This window comes from Myotis myotis, unplaced genomic scaffold (genome assembly GCF_014108235.1).
Source record: "Myotis myotis isolate mMyoMyo1 unplaced genomic scaffold, mMyoMyo1.p scaffold_m19_p_6, whole genome shotgun sequence".
Taxonomy (NCBI): domain Eukaryota; kingdom Metazoa; phylum Chordata; class Mammalia; order Chiroptera; family Vespertilionidae; genus Myotis; species Myotis myotis.
This window is the reverse complement of record NW_023416368.1, coordinates 37,828,677-37,854,511: the sequence shown is the minus strand read 5'-3', so window position 1 is coordinate 37,854,511 and position 25,835 is coordinate 37,828,677. Positions and strand designations below refer to the sequence as shown.

Genomic DNA, 25,835 nt, shown 5'->3' with positions numbered 1-25,835 from the left:
TTTACAGGTTACTCTGCACCTCCCTCGCCCAGCCACCTCCCATCATTCCCCCTGCCCACGCCATCCTTTGTCTGGGTGCACATGCCTTGTCTGGGTCGTAAACCACCATGGTGAGGTCATCGATGGGGATGCGGGTGGCGGAGTGCTCGTCCACAGAGCCAGTGAAGTTGACTTGGGCTTCTTTGGGGGTGAAGGTGCAGGCCGGGAGACTGCAGTTGAAAAACTCGGGTTTGTGGTCATTGACATCTGTCACCCTCAGCGTGACCCATATGCTCACCTTGGCCTCCTGCCCGTAGATGTTGAGGTTCACCTCTGTGGCCTGAGAGCAGAGCAGAGGCCAGAGGTCAAAGGTCAGAGAACCAGTGCTCAGGAAGAGCTGAGATAAAAGGTCAGAGGTTAGAGAGGGGGATGGAAAGGGTGTGATGGACCCCTCACTCACCGTGATCTGTACTTGCACCTCCTCATCCTCCTCCAACAGCTGCTCACGGTCCAGGGAACCGCTGACCCTGATCACCCCATCTGGCCCGATGTCAAACCAGCCAGGCCTTGTGGAGTCTGGCAAGAGGCAGCAGGAGCAGCTGCTTTCAGTGGCTTTGCTGAGCCTCTACCCCTTCTCTTACCCCATCCCCAGCCTGGGGCCACCCTTGTTCTCACTGGAGATGGTGTAGGTCACCCGGTCATTGATGCCTTTGTCTCTATCCACAGCCTCTACCTTCAGCACTGAGGTTCCCTGCAAGGAGGCATGGTCAGTGGTCCAGACCCTTTCTCCATCTCTCATCTCCACCCAGACCCCAGCCCAGGCTCCCGGCACACCTGGGGTGCGTCCTCAGCCACGGAGGCCGAGTAGAACTCCCTGACAAACTGGGGGTCCAGGTCCGGCTGGTCGATCACAGCGATGGACAGGAAGACAGGTGAGGAACACTGGATGATGGATTTGTTGTGGTACATGCCGCCTGAGTCCTGCGGGGAGACGGGCCTCCATGAGCGGGGCCAGCAGTCCCAGTGCCCCGGCCCCCGCTGTGCCTGCACCCCCACTCACACAGGCCACCAGCTTCAGCTGGTAGAAGGCACTCTTGTTGTTGTAGCTGAGGCTGCCATTGAGAATGATGGAGCCGTTGGACAGGATTCTGAAGAGGTACTCGCTGTCCTCAGTGCTCGGGATGACCTGAGGCAGAGCACAGTCAGGCCGCACTCCCCGATGGCCCTGCCCCTGACACCTGCTCTGAGAGACTGCAGTGGAATCCCACAGCTGCCACTGACCAGCCCTGCAACCCTCACCAGGTCACGTAACCTCTCTGAAGCTCAGTTTCTGAGCCTCGGTTTCCTCTGGCAAGTGGGCTCAGATATATGCCGCTGTGGGTTGAAAGTAGGGTCAAGCAAGCTAAGGTATGTGCCAGGCAGGTAGTGGGCGCTCATAGACAGGAGCTACAGCTAGCAAGTCTGTCCTCATGAGAACCGGGTCACACTCCTATGTCTGTGTGATCTTGGACAAGAACCTGTACCTCTCTGAGCCTTGATTTCTTCTACCAGATGGTGTGACACGGACTCAGTGTCCAAGGCAAGAGGGTGGGAAGAAGGGTTCTGTCTACAGCAGGTACCCTACTTATGCTTCTGGGCCAAGTGAGGTTCAGAGGGGCTACCAGAGGCTTGAGGACTGGAGCTGGACCACTGCACAGCCACCATCCTTACCCAGCCCTCAAGGTCCCTGCTGGCTGTGTGGGAGATGCTGCCCCTAGTGGTCATGAGGGGTGGTGGGGCCCACACTCACCTCCTTTATGAAGTATTGCACAACACCCGCAGGCCCCGTGTCTTTGTCCGTGGCCAGCACTGAGAACACCAGAGAGCCAACTGGCAGGGTCTGTAACAAGAGACTCCACCTATGAGCTCCAATCCACTCCCTTCATGCCTGAGTGCGTCACACCCCCGCCCTGACCTTCAGTGTCCCCAACTGTCCCACTGAGATGATGACACACCTTCCAGGGCCTGAAACCCAACGTTCCACAAATGTTCCCTTTTCCTTCCCAACTCATGGGCCTCTGGAGGCAGCCAGAGGAGCAGGAACAAGTCCCCTCGATGCCTCTCCCCATGCAGCCTTCCCACCACTTGAGCTGGCCTCTGATTTGCAATGATGACTCCAGAACCCAGGATGTGTCACTCCCCTGACAGACATCCCTGTGGGCTCTCTGTAGCCCACAGCTGTAGTATGTCCCAGGCAGCACCCTGCAGAGCCGGAAGGTTCTTCTCGGAGGCCTCTGCTGCCTGGAACCTGGCCCTGCAATTCTTGTCCACACCCTCACTATTTCCATGTGGTGGCCAGATTCTTGAAAATCAGACTACATCGGTTCCCCATTCCACTCAGAATATAAGGTCCATGCTGCCTCTACAGCCCTCCACAGTCGGGCCACTGCCCACCTCTCTGACCTCCCCTCCCCTTCACTCTCCACCCTCCATCCACACTGGCTTCCTGGCTATACCTAGAACATTCCATGCTCACCCCCACCTCAGAGCCCTTGCATCTACTGTTCCCCTGCCTGGAACATCTTTTTTTCTGGAGCATTCTATAGCCAGCTTCCTCTTGCCTTCTAGGTCTCTGCTCAGATGTCACTTATTCAGAGAAGCCTTTGTGACTGCTTAACCTAAAACCCCGCCCCCCCCCCGCCCCCAGTCATCCTCTCTCTGGTTTTGTCCTGTTTTATGAGCTCCATGAAGATTCACACCATCTGAAATCATGCTTATTTAATGTCTCCTTGATTAGTGTCTGTGCTCTTGACTAGAATGTGAGCTACTAAGGGTGGGCAACCAGGGCTGTCTTGTTCACCAGATATCCTCAGCACCTAGGACAGTGCCTGGGACTAGCAGGTGCTCCATCAGAGCCTGTCTGGACCTCACCAGCCTCATGTTTGGTGTTGCGTGGATACCTAACCTCATGGATCCTCAAAGCCATGTGGTAATGGCATTGTTTGCTGCTCAGGGACACCTGGGGCATCTCTCCCCACCTACACAGTTCAAGTGAGGCTGCCTCCCCTTACTAGAGGGGAAAGACTATGATGCAGATCTAGCCAATCACAGCATTTCATCACCGCATGACCCAAAATGGGCCAATGAGAGGCAGCCCTGGGGTTTTGGTTGGGATCACCAAGAAAGAGACAGTCTGTGTTGAAGTAGCAAAGCTGGTGGGATGCGAGCCTGGAGTGACTGGGGACGCTTTTATCACCACAAAGGAGAACTGCACCCCTGCCCCAAGATGGAGGCAACAGAGCAGCAGAGCTGAGAGGTGGAGAGAAATCTCTTCTTGATGGCATGGTTTGAATAACCTGGATCCAGGCATGCCTGAATCTAGGTATACCTCTACATTTTTCAGATACACAAAAAAATCAACTCCTTTATTTCTTTTTATAATTGAAAGAGTTCCAATCCAGTCTGATTGATTGCCAAATGTTGCTGTGCCTATTGTTCATGGGGTTGCATCCCCTGGATTTGGTTCCTACAACCACCCCTTCTAGCAAGTGCTTTTCCCAATCCTGGATCCGTTAGCTGTCTCTGGTCCTTCCCACTCTGAGAAGAGCTTCTAGGATACCTGACCTGCACCTCCCCTCCCCCCACACACACACCATTAAGACAGATGTTACCTCGCTGATGTTTGTGGAGAAATCGGTGTTCTGGAAAACAGGTGCATTGTCATTTCTGTCCTCCACGATCACCTGAAATCCCTTCAGCACCTGTGGGGCGAAAGCCCAGGTAAGCCTGGAAAATGTGGGCTCCTGAGAAAGCACAGTGAGGAGCATCTGGGCAAGAGAGCAAGTTGACATTGTTTCTCAGGTAGACAATTAGGCAATGTTGGGGGTAACCTTTTATTTGATACAATTTCAAATGCCAGAAAAGTTGCAAGTGTAGTACAAAGAACACCCCGTACCCTTCATCCAGGCTTGCCCGCTGTTTGGTTTCTTTCTCCACGTTTATGGAGCCATTTGAATATCGACTGCAGACATCATTAGGTCACTTTTTAAACATCTAAAATGTGCCTGTCCTATTACAAGAATGTTCATTTTAGCTTTGTTTGACATCATGTAAAGCTGTGGGCAACCTAAATGTCCACAGAACAGACCAGCTAAAGCACCACGTGTGGTCCCCAGGCTGGAACAGAGACAGTAAAGGAACAAGGACTCGAGCACAGACATGGAATGAACTCCAAAGCTGATAGCTGAGTGGACAGGGCAGTTCAAGACAATATGTACCGTCGGATCCCACATGGGTTTCAGAAAATGCACAAGAAACTACAACCTTCTGCCCAGCTGCAGTGGCTCAGTGGTTGAGTGTCGACCTATGAACCCGGAGGTCACAGTTCGATTCCGGGTCAGGGCACATGCCTGGGTTGTGGGCTCAATCCCCACTGGGGGCTGTGCAGGAGGCAGCCGATCAATGATTCTCTCTCATCATTGGTGTTTCTATCTCTCCTTCTCCCTGCCTCTCTGAAATCAATAAAAATATATTTTTTAAAAACCACAACCTTTCTTCTGTGGATGAACATGTGTACGGGAACACTTAGGGGGGATATGAAAGAACACAGTGGCAGTGGCCACTTCAGGTGGGGATGGGCTGGGAGAGTTGCCTGAGGGGACTTGACCTTTATCTGCAGTTTTTAAAATGTTTACAAAGAGAATATGTTCACAAATACCCAAGTCATTGAAATTGTTTTTTTTTAATGGGAAATATGTTTTAAAAACAAAACCCTCAACTTTCACAGACACGAGACACTATGATACTTAGAAGTATGAGCAATGATACCACCACATTTAGCCAAAGAAATGGAAGTGATCATCTCAGAGACGTTGGGTAGGGAGATATTTGGCATTTGTTTTTTTATTACTATGCACATTAATTAGTAATATAATTAGGTCTATTTGTAATATAAGCAATGTTTTATAGAATTAAAATAAATGAATAATATATCTTAAGATCTTTGTAAAATTGTATAACAAAAAGTGGACAAGTATAATTTTGATAAAAATAAACATTCACTTCTTTTTTGTTAACTGGGGCTCTCTCTGCTTATTTGAGGCAGGGGGCACAGTCAGGAGTGTGCCCCAGCCCCTGACCTCTGACCCCTGGACCTCCCGCCCCTCCACACCCCATGCCGACTCACTGGGTTGTTGTGACCGTCGCTCACAGAGATGTTAACTTCGAACCAGAAGAGTGTCTGCAGCGGGAGGAGAGAAGGGGACCAAGGTAAGCCCCAACTTGGGGAGAGAGCACAGCCAGGGCACCCATCCCCGGGCCCCGGGTCCCAGGCCCTCCTGGTCTCCCTGCCCCCTCACCCCTTCCAGACCACTGCCCTTTACCTCGTAGTCCAGAGGGCTGGCCAGCTTCACTTCCCCAGTGGCTGGGGTGACCTTGAAGAAGTAGGCGTAGCTGCCACTAATCCCATAGGTCAGAGGGTCCCCGTCACGGTCCTCGGCTGCCATCCAGAAGGCCTCAGCACCTGGCGACGGGGCAGGGAATGTCCAGGGTACACAGCCATCTCTTTCACGACTGGCCTGGCCAAGCTGTCCAAGAGGCTGGGCTGGGGGGTCTGACTTCTCTGTGCCCAGAAACCTGGGACCTCCCCAGCCCTCCAGGCTCCGGCCCCTGTGGGCAGGGGCACCAGGTTTGGTGGCTGTTACTCAGCTCCCAGTCAGAGGTCTTTTGTATTGATTTCAGAGAGAGGAAGGGAGAGGGAGAGAGCGATAGAAACATCGATGAAAGAGTAACATGAACCAGCTGCCTCCTGCATGCCCCCTACTAAGCCCGAAATCTCGGCATGTGCCCTGACCGGGGAATCAAACCAGGAGACTTCCTTGTGCATGGGATGATGCTCAACCCACTGAACCACACCAGCCGGGCTCAGAGGCCTTTTGATCACAACATCCTGTTCTCCTGTGAGGGAATGACCACAACTGCACTGGACTCAGCAGAGTGGGCTGATACCCAGGCATCTCCTTCCCCTGGCCCGGTCCTAGGACCTGCCCTCCTGGGATTCCTTGAGAGAAGACCAAAGACGGTTGGAGGTAAGGTATCGAGCTGCAGCAGCTGGATGCACCCTGGGGTGGGGGCTACCGAGGACCCTCTGGAGGTGCCTGGGTCCCTTCTAAGTTTTCCCTTCACCCTGAGAGCTTGCCCAGAATCTGCCAGAACACTCCGCTCAAGTGAGGGGCTGCACCCCCAGAGAGCACACCCCTGGCTGAACGGGGGCTGGGAGTATTGAGGGGCTTAAAATCCCAAGGTCATCTTCTCTCCAGCCTGAAAGAAACATTTTACAGATTCATCAAACCCACAGTGGCTCCCCCAGCCTCACCTCCTCTATCACATCTAACCTTTGCTCAACCCACCCCTATCCCCAGAAACCCCGCTCTCCTCAGCCTCCCCTCTGCCATTGTTAGACAGCTGTTCATTAGCAAGGGCTTCCTCCTTTATCTCAAAATGTCTTTCCCTAGAGCCCCCACCCATGGGCCCAGTCTGCATGGTATTTGTCTTTATGCCAATACATTCATACATGTAATTTTAATATATTTTTCTGGAGAAAAGGACCCACAAAGGCAAAAATGCCACAACAGTCGTATTCAGGCATGGGGCCCAGCACCCTGTCTGAGGGTCTCAGAGAATCAGCCCACCTCCTCTTGCCCACGGCAGCCCTTCAGGGGCAGGCCTGGCAGTGCCCAAGTCTGCTTTTATCTTATGAACAGTCTCAGCTCCTTCAACACCTCTTTGGAAAACTTGGTCACAGTCCCTCCCCATCAAGCCCCCTCTCCGGGAAGAGCAGCTGGCCATGTTCTGCTAAAAAGATGTTCATACCGCCCTAGCCAGTTTGGCTCAGTGGACAGAGCATCGGCCTGCAGACTGAAGGGTCCTGGGTTCAATTCCGGTCAAGAGCACTTGCCTGGGTTGTGGGCTCCATCCCCAGCATGGGGCATGCAGGGGACAACCAATCAATGATTCTCTCTCATCATTGATGTCTCTCTCTCTCTTTCTCCCTCCCTTCCTCTCTGGAATCAATAAAAATATATATATATATATTTTTTTTTTTTTAAAAGAAATGTCAAAATGCAAGCAGATGCGGCCCTTATACCTAAGGAGGGTGGTGGGTGGGTGTGACTCCTTATCTGTACACATTTGTTCATGGGCATAGAAAGATGTATATGGGGGGAAATGCTTTTTAAAATGTCTGCCTGGAAAAAAAATTAAGTATAAGAAATAAATCAATAAGAGCTACAAAAATAAAACACAGAGTACATCTTTGTATATTAAGAATTCTATGTTTGAGAAACCAAGATGGTGGCATAGGTAAACACCGGAAATTGCTGCCTCGCACAACCACTTCAAAAATACAACTAAAAGACAAAATGGACATCGTCCAGAACCACAGGAAGGCTGGCTGAGTGGAAATTCTACAACTAGAAGGAAAGAGAAAAGCACACTCAGACTCAGAGGAGGTGTGGAAGTGCAGAGGTACGGAGGCGCACATGGAAATGGCTGAGGACGCGGTTGTCTTTTTCAATCGGGAGGGAGTCTCAAGCTCCCAACTGCTCTGAACTCCAGTTCCAGGAAGTCTCTGGGGACCTAGACTCATACGGGGAGAAACTGGACTGTCTGGGAGCGGACAGAACTCGGAACTCAAGGGCGGCTTTCTCTCAGAGGTGCTTGCAGCAATTACCGGGACACTGAGACTCGGGGCCCCTTAGGGCAGGGCTGAGGATCAGCCATAGCAGCTTGCTCCACCCTTTGATTCCCTGAGACCCCGCCCCACCCAGGCTGCAGCAGAGGCTTTTGCATATGAAAGGCCTGGCCCTTTGCAATCTGAAAATTACCTAACAAACTGCAGCTGGGCCAGACAGACCCAGAACTTCCAAGAGAAAGCCCAAGGCCCCACAGCAGCTTGCATTGCTTCACAGCTGGGCCTCATCTGGGCACCTCCAAACCCCAAAGAAGAGGAACCTGCAGATCTCTCCATAGCTACTGCTGGGTAGCCTCAGGCAGAGGCTAAATTAGCACCTCCTTAGAGACCCAAGAGCCAGTGTGCCCAGTGGTCAGAGTGGGACCATCCAGATTACAACTCCTCAGATCCATAAGGGACACACTCAGGGGGCAGACTCAGTGAGCACCAAAGCCCCACTGAAGCAAGTCTTGCCCCAGAAGGGTGTCTTCAGCACAGAAGTTCTCCCACTGCAGACAGCTGATTCTCACAGCCAATTGGACACAGGAGGCGGTTACTCACCCACAGGCAGGTCCTCCGGCAGGGTCACTGGCAGGGTCATGTTGGACAGGAACTGAGGAGCCACATTGGCTGTCACTGTAGGGACACAGAGCACTGGAATATCTGAGCCCCCCTGCGAAGCCCGAACCCCTATCTGGCCCCGTGGGAGCCCACGCCATTCCCGCTGGCCAATCTTCAGTCCAGCTCACCCGCCTGAGTTTGGAGTCCTCCCCAGACACCCCCGGGCAGCCGACCAGAGGGCTGGTCATAGAAGCTGGGTGGGTACTGCTGAGGGACCCCCTCCTTGCTGGAGGGCTCTGCCGAGGGTCCCCAGGTTAGTGCTGTTCTGGGAGGGGAGGGGAGGGACCTACCAGACACGACCAGGGCAGGAAGCAGCAGGCAGGACAGCCATGGCCACGCCATCACGTCTGGAGGGACCTGGAGGAAGAGGCATCATGGAAGGGGCGCCTGTGCCCAGGCCTTCCTCCTTAAGCAGACCCCCATCGGTGTGCTCTGACCCAGGTGCACCCAGCATCACCATTCAGCACTTCTCCCCCAGGTCACATCACTCTCCGCCCACTTTCCAGGTGTTCCAGGGTAAGGAGGAGTCAGAGAGAACCAAAGGGGTGAGCAGGGTAGCTGAGCCTGGTCCAGAGCCCAGCCTGAGACTGACCTTGAACCTGACCTCAGAGTTCAGAGCCCACTGGGCAGCAGGCACTGATCTGAGCACGTTAGAAGCATAATCTCACTATTCCTACAACTATGAGGTGGCTGCTAAGGAACCAAGGCTGAGAGAACAGGGGCTTGCCTGAGGCCCCACAGAGAATCAATGACAAGACCATGCTCTGAACACAGGTCCTTTGGACACAGAATTCATTCCCTCAACCACGGCACCATTCTCCCTGTTTGAAGTGCTCGAGCCCGCTGGTCATCACCTGCCCTTCTCTGTCCTGTTTCTTCATCTGTAAGATGGGAAGGATGACTCTAACAGGTAATGGGGGAGGGAGAATGGAGTGAGGGGGACACAGCTACACGCCCACTAACAGAGCGCAGCACGTCCTGAGGGAGGAGGGCCTGCTCAGTGCCTGATACACAGTAGGTGCTGACAGTGGAGATGCGATGGAGTTGGGCATTGGTGATGGTGGTAGGTGCTGGCATCCACCGTGCAAGCAAGATCCAGGGCACTTGAACCCTGGCTGGATGCAGCCTGTCCTGGCATCCCCTTCTGGTGTGGTCTTGGACCTAACCCCCCACCTCTTTTGTCCTCTTTGGTCCCCTCACTTAGAGGTGAGTCAGCAGCCACAGGAAAATTAGTTACAAAGTGCAGCCGCAGGTATGCAAGGTGTGCTCCTCGCCTTGACAAAGTTCACCGCAGTGCTGTCGGGAAGACGGAAGACTCCTGCCCTGGGACCCAGCCCCGAGGGGCAGGGAGCTGGCCTGGCCACAAGCTGCAGGTGGCACTTTGTCCCATACCATTTAGTCCTCAGCATATTGTGACCCCGGAGGGGAAGGGACATGGCCCAGTCAGTAATGGGATCAGAACCCAAAGCAGGAGTCTGAGCTGCTCTTTCGAAGCTTCTGGTTTTCTCTTCCTCATCGACCAGACCTCCCCCCAGGCCTGCAGAGACCCTCGAGATGAGGTCAGGGAGAGCAGCCTCCATCAGCAAAGCCCCCAAGCCAGCTGGGGCCCAGGCTGGGACGCCAGCCTCTGACTCCCAGTCCAATATTCTTTCTTGCTCTTCCTTCCTGCACTGCCCAGGTCGGCCCTGGGTTTCACACAACTTCCCCTTTCTCAGAGAGACTTACAAACACACACTCATTTGATCATAATGAGGCCAAAGTTCTACGATTCAGAGCGTCATCCTCTGGATTTAGTCATCTGAGAAAACTGCAGAGTCTGTGTGAGCTGGGAAGGCACAGAATGAACCTGCCCCACCAGTGAGCGTCCCCACCCCACTGGGCACGACCACCCCCAGGCTCAAACCTCCACCATGGCTCCCACCAGCTGCAGACCGATTCCTGCCTTTCGTCCTGGCAGGCTGGGTCCTCACAGGCCCAGGGGCTCTCTTCCCACACAAGCCATCTGGCCGGTGGCACTGCATGCTCCTGTCTCGGTCCACACCCCATGTTGTCCTTCCTCCAGGCATCGGCATATGTGTCCCTCTGCCCGGGACACCGTCCCTGCCTTCTGGTACCTGCAGAGTCTTTCTATCCTCCAAGGGCAGGGCAGGCGTGGTGCCAGGTTCAGGCATTGGCGACTCTCCTCTGGCCTCTAAGACCCTGGTACACCAGCAGGAGCAGTGGACAGACCAGGTGCAAATGGGCAAGAAGTGAATGATGTGGACGAAAAAGGGGCCACACAGTAAACCTGACAAGCTCAGGAGAATAAGGCCTGCATGGGCCGTATTCATCAGAGACCTAAAGTAACCACGTAGGACGGTCTGAAACTCAAACCTCCTAAAGCGAGTCATGGAGGGCAGTCATGTCCTAGGTGGGTATCTTCCTTGACAAAGGTCGATCTTTACCTTAACTGAGACTGTCCATTGTCTTTTTGCAACTACAATAATATGACCTTTGGAATGTCAGAGAACTCCCCTTTCTCCGACCCCTCCGGGCACAGTCACCCAGCAGAGCACAAGACCACACAACCCTCATCTTGCTCTACCGCAGACAATCTCATGCCGTCTCTATGTGCGTAAATGTTCAGTTAACCATCTCATGCTATCTCTATGTGTATAAATGTTCAGTTAACCACCTCATGCCGTCTCTATGTGCGTAAATGTTCACTGCTAACCATCTCATGTCATCTCTATGTGCGTAAATGTTCACTGCTAACCACCTCATGCCGTCTCTATGTGCGTAAATGTTCAGTTAACCATCTCATGCCGTCTCTATGTGTGTAAATGTTCACTGCTAACCACCTCATGCCATCTCTATGTGCGTAAATGTTCACTGCTAACCATCTCATGCCTTCTCTATGTGCGTAAATGTTCAGTTAACCATCTCATGACGTCTCTATGTGCGTAAATGTTCAGTTAACCATCTCATGCCGTCTCTATGTGCGTAAATGTTCACTGCTAACCACCTCATGCCGTCTCTATGTGCGTAAATGTTCACTGCTAACCATCTCGTGCCGTCTCTGTGTGCGTAAATGTTCAGTTAACCATCTTGTGCCGTCTCCATGTGCGTAAATGTTTCGTTAACCATCTCATGACGTCTCCGTGTGCGTAAATGTTCAGTTAACCACCTCGTGCCGTCTCCGTGTGCGTAAATGTTCAGTTAACCACCTCGTGCCGTCTCCGTGTGCGTAAATGTTCAGTTAACCACCTCGTGCCGTCTCTGTGCGCGTAAATGTTCAGTTAACCATCTCGTGCCGTCTCCGTGCGCGTAAATGTTCAGTTAACCATCTCGTGCCGTCTCTGTGTGCGTAAATGTTCAGTTAACCATCTCGTGCCGTCTCCTTGTGCGTAAATGTTCAGTTAACCATCTCGTGCCATCTCTGTGTGCGTAAATGTTCAGTTAACCATCTCGTGCCGTCTCTGTGTGCGTAAATGTTCAGTTAACCATCTCGTGCCGTCTCTATGTGCGTAAATGTTCACTGCTAACCATCTCATGCCGTCTCTGTGTGCGTAAATGTTCACTGCTAACCATCTCATGCCGTCTCTATGTGTGTAACTGTTCACTGCTAACTATCTCATGCCGTCTCTATGTGCGTAAATGTTCATTGTTAACCATCCTGTGCCCACCGATGTAAAATAAGTATATGTCTCTCCATTTTACTCTTCATCCAGTCTCAGCGATTTCCCGCATTGCTTTCCCCCACCTCCCTAATCTATCACAGGGAATTTCATGTAACCCCCTTACGCCCTCCCCTGCTATCCTGATGTATAAAATAGGTGGTAAAACTGCCATTTTCTGAGGCATTTTCTCAATCAATTGAGATTTTGCTTCCTGGCAATTATAGTCAGTTTGGCTCAAATAAACTCATGAAAATTCTCTACAGGTCTGGACGTTTCTTACGTTGACAATGGAGTTGCCCTTGCCAGTGCCCAGGCCAGTGCATTCCCAGGCCTCACTGTGCTGGGCAGCCCCCGGCACTGGCGCAAGGCATGGTCTTACTCCAGCCCCCAGTCACCGCATAGCCACACCCAGCAGCTCTTGTTTCCTCCTCTGCCTTTCAGTTTGCCTTCTGGAAAATGGGACTATCTACATTCTAGAAATTACAGCTCCCTCCCCACCCCCTTTCCCTACTCTCAAAAAGTGCTTGGAGCCCTAACTGGTTTGGCTCAGTGGATAGAGCATCGGCCTGCAGACTGAAGGGTCCCAGGTTCGATTCCGGTCATGGGCATGTACCTTGGTTGCGGGCACATCCCCAGTAGGGGGTGTGCAGAAAGCAGCTGTTCGATGTCTCTCATTGATGTTCCTAACTGTCTATCCCTCTCCCTTCCTCTCTGTAAAAAAAAATCAATAAAATATATTTAAAAAAACCCACAAACAACAACAAGTGCTTGGAGAAGGACCAGAAAGGACACCGAGGTGAATTAGGGCGGCTCCTGGATCCCACCCCATGAGACGTGCAGGCCCTGGCTTGGCCAGACACACCCACTTCTGCTCCTCAGCCTCCGTGGAAGGCGGCATCAGAACAGCTCTCAACAGCCACGGCTCCAAGACTTCCTAGAATGTGGAGGCACAGGGAAAGGGGACCACAGGCCTCCCAGGGCCTTCAGAAAGGCCGGAGAGGGAGGCGGCCCTCCTTACTCACAGTCTGCCGCAGCAGGCCCAGCCTTCGCCACCACTGACACCTCTCGCTCACAACACACTTTACTTCCACGTCCTCATGTACTTCCTTCCCACAGTTGGTCCCTAGCTCCGGGAAAGGCCATTCCAAGGCCCAAGTGTGGAAACTGAGGCCCAGCAAAGCTCAGCGAGTGATGCCCAGAGTAAGGGCACAGGGCTAGACCAGGGGCCCCCTTCAGTGCCCACCCCCCAGCCTGCTTCACTGGCAGACGGAAATGGAGTCAAAGGGTCTGGGTTCCGATTCCAAGGTTTTGCTTACTGCGCCACCCCAGGCGAGCCCTTACCCTATCTCCCTGGGCCTGTTTCCCTGCTGAGAAGTGACGTGAGGATAAGAACCACAGAGTCCAAACATTGGTCACACCTGTTTCCATCTGTCAGCTCCCGTGTGCCTTGAGCCCCTGCTTCGTGCCAGGGGACCAACCCAACAGACCCTGCCTCGGGGCAGAGGCCCAGGCCTGGCCCAGCTCTTAGCCTGGGACACCAGGGCGAAGACATGGGTCAGGGCCTGGGAAGGAGGCAGAGCTGGGGCCCAGCCAGCCCGTAGTCCTAGCCGGACACTTCCTCCTGCTGGCGGAGGAGGTACTGGAGCCGGTCACCGACCACAGGCCCAATTCTGCTTCAGGGCTCTCCGCCTTCCTCCCACATTATCACCATCCCCATTCTACAGATAAGGAAACTGAGGCCCAGAAGAGTTCCAGAGCCCACCCACAGTCAGGATGGAGCTAGGATTTGAACCCAAAAAGACCATCAGAGCCCAGCTCTTTCTCCTCAAGCTCTGGGGCCCCAGGCTCAGCCACCGTGACCTCGCCCCCTGGAGCTTCCTGTGTAAGGAGCCCAGGCAGCTTAACTCATGTTCCGGAGGGACCTGCCTCCCTCCCATCCTGTAAAAATCCTCAGTGGATCCAAATGACCAAGGCCTTGTTAGGAAGGGACGGACGGGAGACCTCGGAGCCCTGGGGAGAGGCACTGTTAGCCCCATGCTGCAGAGGAACCTGAGGCCTGGCGGCCAGGCTGGGACTCACTCCAGAGTTGCCCAGCCCAGCGCCCATGCTCTCTCCTCGCACCCAGAGCTCCCACCCAGCTGTGGTGGTACCCCCAAAGCTCGCCTTGGTCCCGAAGACCCTACTGGGTCCCTACACCAGGCAGGAGACCCCATGCCCTGCTTCAGCGAAGCTACGCGGTCCCTACCTGTGCCCCAGAAGGGGCTGCGGAAGCGGCGGACAGACACCGGCAGGCACAGGTGGGCACTTTCTGGGGCTTTCAGTGTGCAGCTCACAGACTTTGGCACCATCTCCGCCTCCCCTGAGCAATCATTAACCCTGCCAGAGACCACACCTCCAGGATGGGGAAGACTCCTGGGAGGATAGGCCCCAGGGCTCCGTGGATCAGATCCAGGCCACAGGAGAGAGGGCCTGGCAGAGCCCGGGCTCAGAGCACCTGGGAGCTAGGCCCAGCCCTGGGGCAGGCAGGAGTAAGACATCCAGGGCAACATCGATGAACTTGGTCCGCTCCCCAACAAAGAGGCCCCAGGGACAGACCTGTGGAGAAGGTCAGAGAAGGAGAGGTCAGGAGAGGGAACTAGTAAAATAGTATAATAATCAAACAGAAGGTTTCCACAGAGGGATGAGGCCAGCCCTGAGCTCGGGTATTGTTGCTGAGGCCCTCAGAGGGTATGACCATCCCTGGGGGCCTGCATCTACCTCTCCCTGTAGCATGATATCAGACATTCATATCTGTAACTTGGAGGAAATAATAGTACGTACATCATAGGATTCTTATGAGGATTAAAACCAGATCATGGAGACACCATTCCAGGTGTAGGGCCTGGCTTGTAGCAGGGAACCCACCAGGACACTGAATCTGTAGCCTTCGCAGATTCTTGCCATAATCCTGAGCAACCTTCTCCTTGTGGGAGGAGCCACACCTGCCTCACACTCAGTAGATACATATCAGGTAGTTACTATATGCCAGGCACTAAATTCAACAGGGATCTTTGTTCCCCAACCTCCCGAACTTAAAACAGATTATCAAAACATACAGGCATGTGCATTCATGCTCACAGCAGGATTATTCACAACAGCTGACATGTGAAAGCAACCCAGTGTCCACCAACAGATAATGCATTAACAAAATGTGGTATATAGAAAAAATAGAATATTACTCAACCTTAAAAAAGGCAGGAAATTCTGACACATACTTCAACATGGCTACACCTGAGGACATGACGCTGAGTGAAATAAGCCAGTCACAAAAAAAAGACTGTGTGAGTCTCCTTCTATGAGTAGCTAGAGTAGTCAAATTTACAGACGGAAGTGGTGGTTGCCAGGACGGAGGGGAGGCAATGGGGAGTTATTACTTCACGGGCACAGCTTCAGTTTTGCAAGATGAGATGAGTTCTGAAGATGGATGGTGGTGATGGTTGCACAACAGTGTGAAAGTACTTAATGTCCCCTGACTGTACACTTGAAATGGGTAAGAGAGTAAATGTTATGTTATGTGTATTTTACACAATAAAAACAAATTTTATAAAATACTACAAGCTTGCCCAGCTGGCGTGGCTCGGTGGTTGAGCATCAACCTGTGAACCTGGTCAGGGCACATTCCCAGGTTGCAGGCTCCGTCCCCAGTATGGGGTATGCGGGAGGTGACCGATCAATGATTCTCTCTCAACATGGAAGTTTCTATCTCTCCCTCTCCCTTCCTCTCTGAAATCAATAAAAATTTTTAAAATAAAAATAAAATGCTACAAGCTTCGCAAAATGTGAAGAAACCTGGATGAAAGCAAAACGAGTGAAAAAAATGAGGCGAACCTAGGCCTGAATAGAATTCTCAAAATATTTAAACATTTGCCCTTAAGTTTTGGGTAATTGTCAGAGGTGGGCCATGAATCAAATTCCAAGCTTTCCAATAGGCAGGAAAGAGAAACGGGATCCATTAAGTCCATCCATTAAAAAAAAAAATGAGAGCGAAAACACACCAGGATCTGGGAGCTGTGGGGCAATTCTGAGCTCTGATGCCTGAGAGGTGTCTTCTATGTGCCTCCAAGGAGAGGATGCTGCAGAGGTGGGCGGCTCTAGATATGACTGTTACAAGGCACTTGTTCAGAAAGCAGCTCAGGGATCAGGGCCTGCCTTCAGTGGTGGTGGGACAAGTTACAGAACCTCCCTGTTGCCACAATCTGGACATTGTGGGTAAACCTACCTCAGAAGTTGGTGGTGAGGATGAAATGAAGTCACGGACACAGTGCCCAACCCAGAGTAAAGTCCAGGAAATTATTAGTGTTTGGAGTGGGCGGATGGCTGGTGGCCTAACTGGTAGCAGGACAGGAAGGTGACTCCACTCCAGGCTCCAGGTCTGTCCCAGAGCAAGGGAGTCAGCCTGTGTCTCTGTCCACTCCCTGCTCTCCTCTCCTCCCCCCGTGCTGACTGCCGGGGCCAATAGCTCTGAGTCACTGCTCTGGACCCCAGAGGGTGTGTCCCGGCCTGCACAGACCTTTGGACAGCATCTGGATGAGCCATCAGGTGTGGATAGATGGTGCCCCCGCGCCCCCCCGCCACACACACACACACACACACACACACACACACACACAATCGAAAGGGGCATCTGTCTGCCTGCCAGATCGCATCTAAGAAGCTCAGGCCCAGGCCCAGGGTCACTGCAGGGAGCGGCAAGTGGCCCGCCAAAAGGGGGGCTAAGAGGCCAGGATGTGGATTTAGATAACCTGGGTCCTAATCCCCTCCCCATTCCGTACCAACTAGCGGCCATGGACAAGGCAGCTCATCTCTCTGAGCCTCAATGTTTTCATCTATAGAATGGGAATAACAGTAGAACCCAGCTCAATTAGTCGAGGTTTTAATCAAGTAATGTAGTCAGGCAAGAAAGAGAGAGCCATGTATGAGGAAGTGATTCAGATGCATATCAGCCTTGCTTTGTAACCACTGTATTAGGTGTGTGGTTTTTAAAATTTGGAACAAAAATCTTACTTCCTGTCTTTGCTATGTGCACCCGCTATGTGTTCAGAAATTGATGGAGTTAAAATCAAGTCCTCACTTGTCCCTAGCTGCATCACATTGACCAAGCCATTCCTCTCTGAGCCCCACTTCATCAGCAATATGGAGACCGCCTCCCCCCCCCCACCCACACACACACAGAGTGCACGGCTTCAGAGCCACCTGGAGGGCCCACACTGAGGGTGGCTCTTTGCTGCAAATGTGTCCAGCCCCTCCTCAACTTCCTAGTCATCCCTCCGTGTTGCACATGGCTTTGCAGAGTACAAAATTCCTTCACTGCTCTGTTCTAGTTAAGGGACCAGCCCAAGAACAGCCCCTGTGTCAGAGGCTCATAGCCTCCCACCCTAGAAAGAACTTGGGGATCCGAGGGATCAACCCCTTCCCACCACCCAGACCCCTGAGCCCCTTCCCAGTGCACACATTCTCTCTAAAGCACCCCCTTCCAAGGGGCTGTTCTGCCACAGCTTGCACACTTCCAGTGATGGGGAGCTCACCTCCTCTCATGGCCACCACTCCATGGCCCCAAGTGGACGTGTTGTATTGAGTTGAGAGCTGCCTTGGCCGCTTCCACTGGGCTTGGATTCTGGGAGCACTAGACCCCACTCCCTCTCTCTGCTCTAGGACAGCCAACCCCTACCAGAGCCTTCCCTCGGGCTCTTACATCACTCCCACCACCATTACAGGCAGGGGCTGCAGCCAGGCAGGCCTGGGCTCACAGTCCAGCTCTGTCCCTGCCTGGCTGTGTGCAAGCCACTCTCCATCTCTGAGCTGTTTCCCAGGAGGAAGATATGGGGAAGTAACATAATCACGGGGCTGTTTTCCTTCAGCGCAGTTAGGTGAGCTCCCAGATGAAACATGCCCTCTTGAGCCCTCTGCCACTTCTGTATCCATTTAACAATCGGCATGCTCACTTCGTGCCAGGCACTGTGCTGGGCACTGGGCACGGGTGGGACGGGGGTGGTGTGCACATCCCTGACCCTACACAGGGAGACTGTGTGTGAGAGGAGAGTAGCCAGGCCAAGAGGAGGGAAAAGGAAGACCAGGCAGAGGGAACAGTGTGTCCAAAACCCCATTCTGGAAAGAGCTGGCCCTTGGGAGAAGGGAAAGACCAAGGTGGCTGGAACTCAGAAGTCATTTGTTCAGAGGATCAGGTTTCAAAAACTACTATGCCTTCATACAATAGTATACTATGCAGTGATTTTTTTAAAAGACACCCCTATGGCCCTGGCCAATGTTTCCCAGTGGTTAGAAGGGGCCCATGCACTCAAGGGTCTTGGGTTCAATTCCTGGTCAAGGGCATGTACTGGGTTGTAGGTTCGATCCTGCATGCAGTAGGCAACTAATTGATGTGTCTCTCTCACATTGATGTTTCTCTCTCTCTCCCTCCCTCCCTTTCACTCTCTCTAAAAATCAATGCAAAAATATTCTCGGGTGAGGATTAACAACAGCAGAAAAAGACACCCCTATGTTCACTGCAGCATTATTCACGGTAGGCAAGACATGGAAATCACTTAAGTGTCCATCGGCAGATGGATGGATAAAGAAAATGTGCTATAGAGTGGGGTATTATTCAGCCATAAAAAAGAAGGAAGTCCTGTCATTTGTGACAACATGGATGGACCTGGTGAGCATCATACTAAGTGAAATGAGCCAGAGAAAGACAAATGTTTCATGACCTCACTTACATGTGGAATCTTTTAAAAAGTTGAATACATAGAAACAGATTGTAGCATGGTGGGTGCCAGGGGCTGGAGTTTGGGGGAAATGGGGAAATGTTGGTCAAAGGGTACAAACTTTCAGTTGTAAGATGAATAAGTTCCAGGAGTCTAATGGACAGCAATGTTACTAATTTAACAATATTGTATTTGAAAGTTGCTATGAGAGTAGAGCTTCAATGTTCTCACTACCACAACAAATGGTAATTATGTAGGTGAAGGATGTGTTCACTGATCTTATTATAGTATACATTTTGCATATATACATGTATCAAATCATTATATTGTACAGCTTAAACTTACACAATGTTATATGTTAATTATATAGCAATAAGTCTGGGGGCGGGGGCAGACTGCTAATACAAGAGGTTGGATCTCAAAACCATGAGACCATGCAGAAGAAGGCAGCATTTACGCAGCCAGCCATTCCACTGACACGAAGTCCTAAACACATAAAACTAATGTACAGTGACAGGAACCAGATCGACAGTCATGTTTGGAGGACTTGGAGAGGGCAAGAAGGAACTTTCTAGAGTGAAGAAAATGTTCTGGTTCTTGATCAGAGTTTTAGTTATATGGAGATATACATTTATGAAAAATTCAGTAAGCTATATACATAAGGTTTGTGCATTTTACTGTATAAAGTATACCCTAAATTAGGCCTTAATGTAGTTCTTTTTTTCTTTTTTTTTAAAGAAAAATGCATGTTTGTTGAAGCATGAGCCAGAGTGAGGTAGAAAGCAGGCTCCCCTGCATCTACAAATGGGCATTACAGCAGAACCCATTCCAGGGTCTGTTACAAAGATTAATCAAGTAATACAGCCAAGCACTTGGCACAGGGCAAGTGATAGAAAGGCATGCACATGACGTAGCAATTCAGATATACATCAGGCTTTCTTCCTAGCCACTGAATAGAAATCCTGGGCCTTGTCACTTTCTAGCATGATCCCTCACCTGACGATGCGACAGTTTTCAAATCTATAAAACAGGGGTAATAATAATATTCCCACACTGGGTTGTTAGATTTAGGACTACCTATGTTAATTCATGTTAAGCACTTAGACTATTGTTTGGCTTGTAATAAAAGCTCAACAAATGAAAGCTTTAAAAAAAAATAAGTTGGGCCGTAGCTGGTTTTGCTCAGTGGATAGAGTGTCGGCCTGTGGACTGAAAGGTCCTAAGTTCAATTCCGGTCAAGGGTCAAGAGCACATGCCTGGGTTGAGGGCTGGATGCCCAGTAAGGGGCATGCAGGAGGCAGCCGATCAAAGATTCTCTCTCATCATTGATGTTTCTATTTCTCTCTCTTCCGCTCTAAAATCAATAAAAATATATGTTTTAAAAAAAACCTCTTCAAAAAAAATAAATAAATAACATAAATAAGTTGGCCAGGCTCTCTCTGTGAAGCACTCGGGGCTCTTTCCCCTCCCTCTCCCCATAGGCGCATTTTCCTCACCTCTCTCTTCCTCCTAAACTCCAAGGGCCCTTCTTTTGCCTTTGTAACTTGTTTCCTGGGCCCATTTCTTCTATGGCTCACTTATTCTAACTCTGTGACTTTCTAAATAAACTTTCTCATATAAAAATAATTATAATAAACTAGAGGCCCAGTGCATGGATTCATGCACCAGTGGGGTCCCTCTGCCTGGCCTGCGCCCTCTCACAATCCGGGACCCTTCGGGGGGATGTCAGATAGCCAGTTTCGGCCAGATCCTGTGTGTTGAGTGTCCCCTGGTGGTCAGTGCACGTCATAGCAACCGGTCGACCAGTCGTTTGGTCACTTAGACTTTTAAATATGTATATAGTCAAGGCCTGCCATTGTGGCTCAGTGGTTAAGCATCCATCTATGAACCACGAGGTCACGGTTGGATTCCCAGTCAAGGCACATGCCGGGCTTGTAGACTCAATCCCCAGTGGAGGGCATGCAGGAGGCAGCCCACTGATGATTCTCTTTCATCATTGGTGTTTCTATCTCTTTGTCCCTCTCCTTTCTTCTCTGAAATAAATAAAAGTATATTTTAAATAATAAGTTTAAGAAGTGAAAAATAAGCTAGCCTCAAAGGAGCAGGCCTAATCAGCAGAGGGGCCAAGTCCTGGGCTGAGAAAAGGGGGGTTCATGGGACACGCTCTGGGAGGGGAGGTGTTCAGGGACTACAACTCACGGCATGACAGGGCCAGAGTGGGGCACGCTGGGAGTTGTAGTTCTTGCTCGGCTTCATACACCCAAGGATGCGGGGCATCGCGGGGGCGCAGGAAGGCCGGCCTGAGCAGGCGTCCAACCATCCTCTGATCCAGGCTGGTCTAGTGTGGGCATACGCTTCCTCTTGTCACCGGAGTCTCCCAACTTCCCCAAGGAGGTATTATGGCTCCCATTTCGCATATGAGGAAACTGAGGCTAAAAAAATGGGCCAAACGGGAGAACCAAGTTCTGCTGACTCCAGAGTGCTCTTTGTATATATGGATCACTACCTCCCGTCCGAGGCTGGGGCAGAGGGACAAACTCTCCGAGAAGCAAAGGCTCTTTGAGCGGCCACGGAGTCGTATTAACTTTACAGACGAAGAGACGGCGTCGGTCACTAGTCCAAGGTTACGCGGACAGCAGCGGCAGCTGGAACGCCAGGCTCCGGTCTCTCCGCTCTTGCAGGCCCTTTGCCGCCCGGCTCTGGGTGGGCGTGGCCTGTCCCCGTCCCGCCCCCTTCCACCTCCCGCTCCCGCGCGCTTGGTGTAAACCAGGTAGTTCCATAGGGGCGCGGGAGTGGGGGTGAAAGCTGCGCAGCCGGCGTGGGCCCCGCGCGTGCGCGCGCGCGCGCTCAATGGTGAAGCCCGCGGACAGTTCCACTGCGCGGGGCCAAAGGGGGGGCCGCGGCAGGCGGCGCTCGTGCCGCAGCTGGACCGGGACCCCGGGCTGCAGCTGGAGCGACGCGCCGGCCACCCGGTGGGGGTGGAGCCCCGCCTTGGCCCCAGGTAACGCCCAGCCTGGACCCTGCGCCCCAGCCGCAGGGACCGCGAGGACGGAGCGATAGGGGGCGGCAACGGGCTGGGAGAGTAGCGCGAGGACTTCCAGCGAGGCCTCTGCCTGCACCCGCAGGGCCAAAGCTCCCTGTCCCGGGACCCTGAGCCAGAGCCGCTCCTCTCAGCAACCCGCCCGCTAGGTCCAAGGGTGCCCCTGGGAACTACAAGTCCCAGCGTGCCCTGCACCCCGCGCATGCCCCGATTGTAACCCCCGGCTGGTCCTAACCTTCATCTAGGGCCGAGTCTGCGATAGAGAGCCGCAACCCTTGGCCTCGTCGCGTCCGTTCCCTTTTACTAGCGCTCCTTGTGCCAGCCCCTGGGGAGCCAGAGCGTCCTGGGGCCTGCCCTGGAGTGGCTGCGAGTCTGGGGAACAGATCACTGCACCCCAGTGCCGTCGTTACTGCTTTCAGGATGTCGGGGGGGATCCAGAGAGAGTCTTTGTCCAAGGTCACACAGCTTCCGTTGCCCGAGGGCCACTAAGCCCAAGTCGAGCTGGTGCTGGAGGTTGGGAGAGCGGTGTGGGCAGGAGGGGGGTGGCAGAAATTTGGTTGGACTCAATCTCCCTGGATCTGCTGCGCCGCAGTCCTGTAGCCTCCGGTTTGCATCTCTATATGATGTGGTGATGGTACCTGCTCCCTCCTCTGCAGACCCTGGGGTTTCCAGTGGTGAGAGCTTCAGGGAAAAGGAAGTCAGAAAGGAGAGCCGCTCCCAGCATCATACCCACAAAGCTCTCACACCCAAGCGCAGACCCAGACCTAGAAAGTCTGGCAGGTACCCTCAGAGATGCACACAGTGAGAGAGAGCTGCTGTTGGCTCTCTAAGGTGTGTACTCTCACCCCACTTTACACCTCGTCAAACTGAGCCTCATAGAGGTGGTGACTTCTTCAAGGGCGTAGAGCTAATAGGCAAAGCTTACGGTCCAAGCCCACACAGGCTGGCTTCAGAGGTTCCGGGTTTAATGCCTCCTCAGTATCCTCTAGGAAATGCACAACATTGTTGGCACATACTAAGTGCTCAGTCAATGTCATCTGTCACTAGTGTTATGATGTCCTGATTTTACAAGTGGGAGACTGAGGCAGAGAGAGGCCAAATAAATGACCCACGGTTTTAAAGATGGGCAAGAGTGCTGCAGACTTGAGCCCCAAACCTGGTGACACCTTTACAGACACTCCCCTCCCCCCCCCCCATCTGCACAAGGGTGCTTCTTTTTTAGGTGAGTCAAAGTTTGGGGTTCAGATGTGAGGGTGGTGTATTCAGACCTGCCCTGAGCTGGCTCTACCAGACTGTGCTGTGTGTCCCTGGATGGCTCCTTAATCTCTCTGTTCTGTGTCTGCCTCCTTGGAGGGTTTGAGGAGCCTTGGGAGGAAGGAGTGGGGTACTTCCTGACCCTGAGGGAGGTGGGGGGTGGCAGCCAGCTATCCAGGCTCTTGGATAGGCCAGTGGAGCAGTGCATGGCCCCAGCAGGAACAGATGACCCTGCCTTCTTCCTGCCCAAGTAGAATCCCTCCCATCTCCTGCTGAGGAGGCCTGGGGGTGGAAGCTGGAATGTAGCATCCAGGATTTTGCACTTGGAGCTCTCAGGATTGAGTCCCTCAGCCGCTTACTCACCCTGTGATCCGGAGCCACCCACTAGTCTCTGATCCTCCAAGGTCTCTCCTCCTGCCCCAGGACTTCTGTGCTTTTATTGAACAGCCCTTGGGAACCCTGTGTTGGCATTTGAGTGGCATGAAGCATACTTAAAGTGAGATTAGCATGTGGTCCCAGATTTCCCCTTGATAGTTGTATGATGGTAGGTGAGTCATGGTCCTTCTCCCCTGAGTTTCCTCATCTATAAAATGGAGTGAATGCTGGTGCCTAGCTCTTAGGTCATTGGAAAAACCAGTGAACCAATGGCCAGAACTGGACTTGCCCAGACCATGCAGGAGACCCTTGAACCCAAATTTCTCCACAGAACCTCATGGCAGATGCCTGGGCAAGGGTGAGCCACCCCCACCTATGGTTTCTGGAACCCACTGGGCCATACTTCCGGGATCCGTGGCAAGGGGAGTTATTTCCTAAGCCACCTTCCTCATCTGTATGACGAAAGTAGCAGAACTGGCCTTCAAGTGTGTGGGGTGGGCTGATGAGAATAGGGGATGCAAGAGGTGTGTGGCCACATCCCCACCGTGGGGTTCCAAAGCATAAGATTTGTCATTGAACCTGAGAAGGGATTTCATAGGAGAATCCAGATTTCTAGTTTCTCTGGAAAATCTGGTAAAATTGAGCCTCTTTCCCACTAGCTCCAGAGTGATTCTGCATACACTCAGGAAAGTTTTTCAGGTTAGAGGGAGACATGTTATTGGCCTATGGCCCTGGGGAAGAAAACAGGGTGAAAGTCAAACCCAGAGCCCCTCCCTTGGACCTTTACAACCCAGTGCGGGCTAGGGTAGGGGGAGTCCCCAGGAGATAGCTTTCTGCCATCCTGACACAGTGCGATGACAGTTGTGCTGTGTATTGAGGAACTTGGAGCATACTGTTAACTGTGATGGAGAGTTGGCTTTTTAGGTATCTTCTGTAGTAATGCATCATGAACTTGATCTCCTGTGCCTAGAGATCTGCAGACAGTACCATCTTCAGTCATTGTCTTGCTGGCTGCACATCCATAATGCTAAACAACACTTCGATAAACATGTTTGTTCCCCAAATTTCTGGGTTTTTCCATTGACTACCTTTCCTAAAGGGGGATTTCTGACTCTAAGGGATCAGAAGTCTTTATGACTTTAAAAGTCTAAAAACATATTCTTTGACAGTAATTTTCTTTAGACTTTTCTGTTGGTTATACTGTATAGGGTTTTTTTTCAAGAGAGCAAATGTAGCCCTGGCCAGTGTCTCTCAGTTGGTTGGGTGACATCCCATGCACCGAAAGGTTGCATGGGACAAGTTGCTGGCTCGATCCCCAGTAGGGGTGTGCAGAAGGTAGCCGATTGATGTTTTGCTCTCACATCAGTGTTTCTCTTCCTCTCCCTTCCTCTCTCAAAAAATCAATTTTTAAAAAATATTTAAAAAAATAAAAGAGCACATGTGCAAAAGCATAAGTAAGTCTATCCTCCTGACCCAGTGGTCTCTTCCAGTTCCCCCTGAGGACAACTGTCAATTTCCTGTATATCCTTCCAGAAATATTCTGCAGATATTGTATATATCTAATTTTAAAATATAAATATTATTATACCCTGTTCAGCATCTTGCTTTCAATTTTCATTTTTTAATTTAGGATTATGAAGTATACCAAAGAAGCATAGGGAATTGCACCACCCCCAGCTGCCCCCACCCCCCACCCCATAGTCCACCACACATTATGATTTTGCTCTGGCATCTCTTAGGGCTTTCTTGGAGGTCGCCCAATGTCAGTGGAGCACCATACAGGGGAGTCAGTTATTGATTATATACATACACCATTCTTTTTTTGTTTTGTTGTTTTTATCTTTTTTCTTCTTTTTCATACACCATTATTGGGCCTGTTCCCAGCTCTGGGATATTAAGGGTATTACTGATTTTTTCCTCTTAAATAATCAATATGGAGGTAATATCCCACTTTGTATGTCTGCCTGGAGAAGGCATCCAAACAAAGGGAAAAGCTTGGCTTTGGCTTAGTTTCAAATACACCTGCTCAGCCACACTTCCCTGGCTGTGTGACCTGGGGTCGGTTCGCCCCCCTCCTTGCCCATCTGTAAAATGGGCAGGCTGTAGTAATCCCTCTGTCTTATAGCTAGCTTCTGGGAGTGCAGGCGGAAACTAAAGACTTAGTGGGGCTTTGTTTCCCAACGCCCGTAGGCAAGAAGCAGCTGGAGCGCCCACGACTGCCGCTTGAGCTTCTAATTGTTACCCGCCCCTTTCCCTGACCATGCTGGGGGCGGGGCGGTTAAAAATGTCCCTGTGACGTCAGCGCGCGCGGGGCCAATCCCCCTTCAGGCCAGGCGCTAACTTATTTACATGGGTTGCCGGCTATTGGTCCGTTAGGCAAATGCAGGCCGTCCCAGCTTTTTAAAGCCGCCGTGTAGTTTTAAAAGATGCGGGGAAGCCAGAACATGATGTCATCG

General features: G+C 51.9%; 1 protein-coding gene across 1 annotated transcript in view; it reads right to left on the bottom strand.

Annotated features, from left to right (window-relative positions):
- Positions 1-21,423, bottom strand: part of CDHR2 (cadherin related family member 2) — a 38,284-nt gene extending 16,861 nt beyond the window's left edge. Inside the window, exons 1-13 of the mRNA XM_036313191.1 lie at positions 20,910-21,423; positions 14,213-14,562; positions 8,599-8,665; positions 8,249-8,323; positions 5,340-5,479; positions 5,144-5,197; positions 3,630-3,719; positions 1,769-1,858; positions 1,040-1,165; positions 814-960; positions 655-730; positions 440-555; positions 86-319 (exon numbers count right to left, since the gene is read on the bottom strand). Coding sequence (XP_036169084.1) covers positions 86-319; positions 440-555; positions 655-730; positions 814-960; positions 1,040-1,165; positions 1,769-1,858; positions 3,630-3,719; positions 5,144-5,197; positions 5,340-5,479; positions 8,249-8,323; positions 8,599-8,650 — 1,200 coding nt within the window. The 5' untranslated portion in view covers positions 8,651-8,665; positions 14,213-14,562; positions 20,910-21,423. The remainder of the gene's footprint in view (positions 1-85; positions 320-439; positions 556-654; positions 731-813; positions 961-1,039; positions 1,166-1,768; positions 1,859-3,629; positions 3,720-5,143; positions 5,198-5,339; positions 5,480-8,248; positions 8,324-8,598; positions 8,666-14,212; positions 14,563-20,909) is intronic.
- Positions 21,424-25,835: the final 4,412 nt, after the last annotated feature.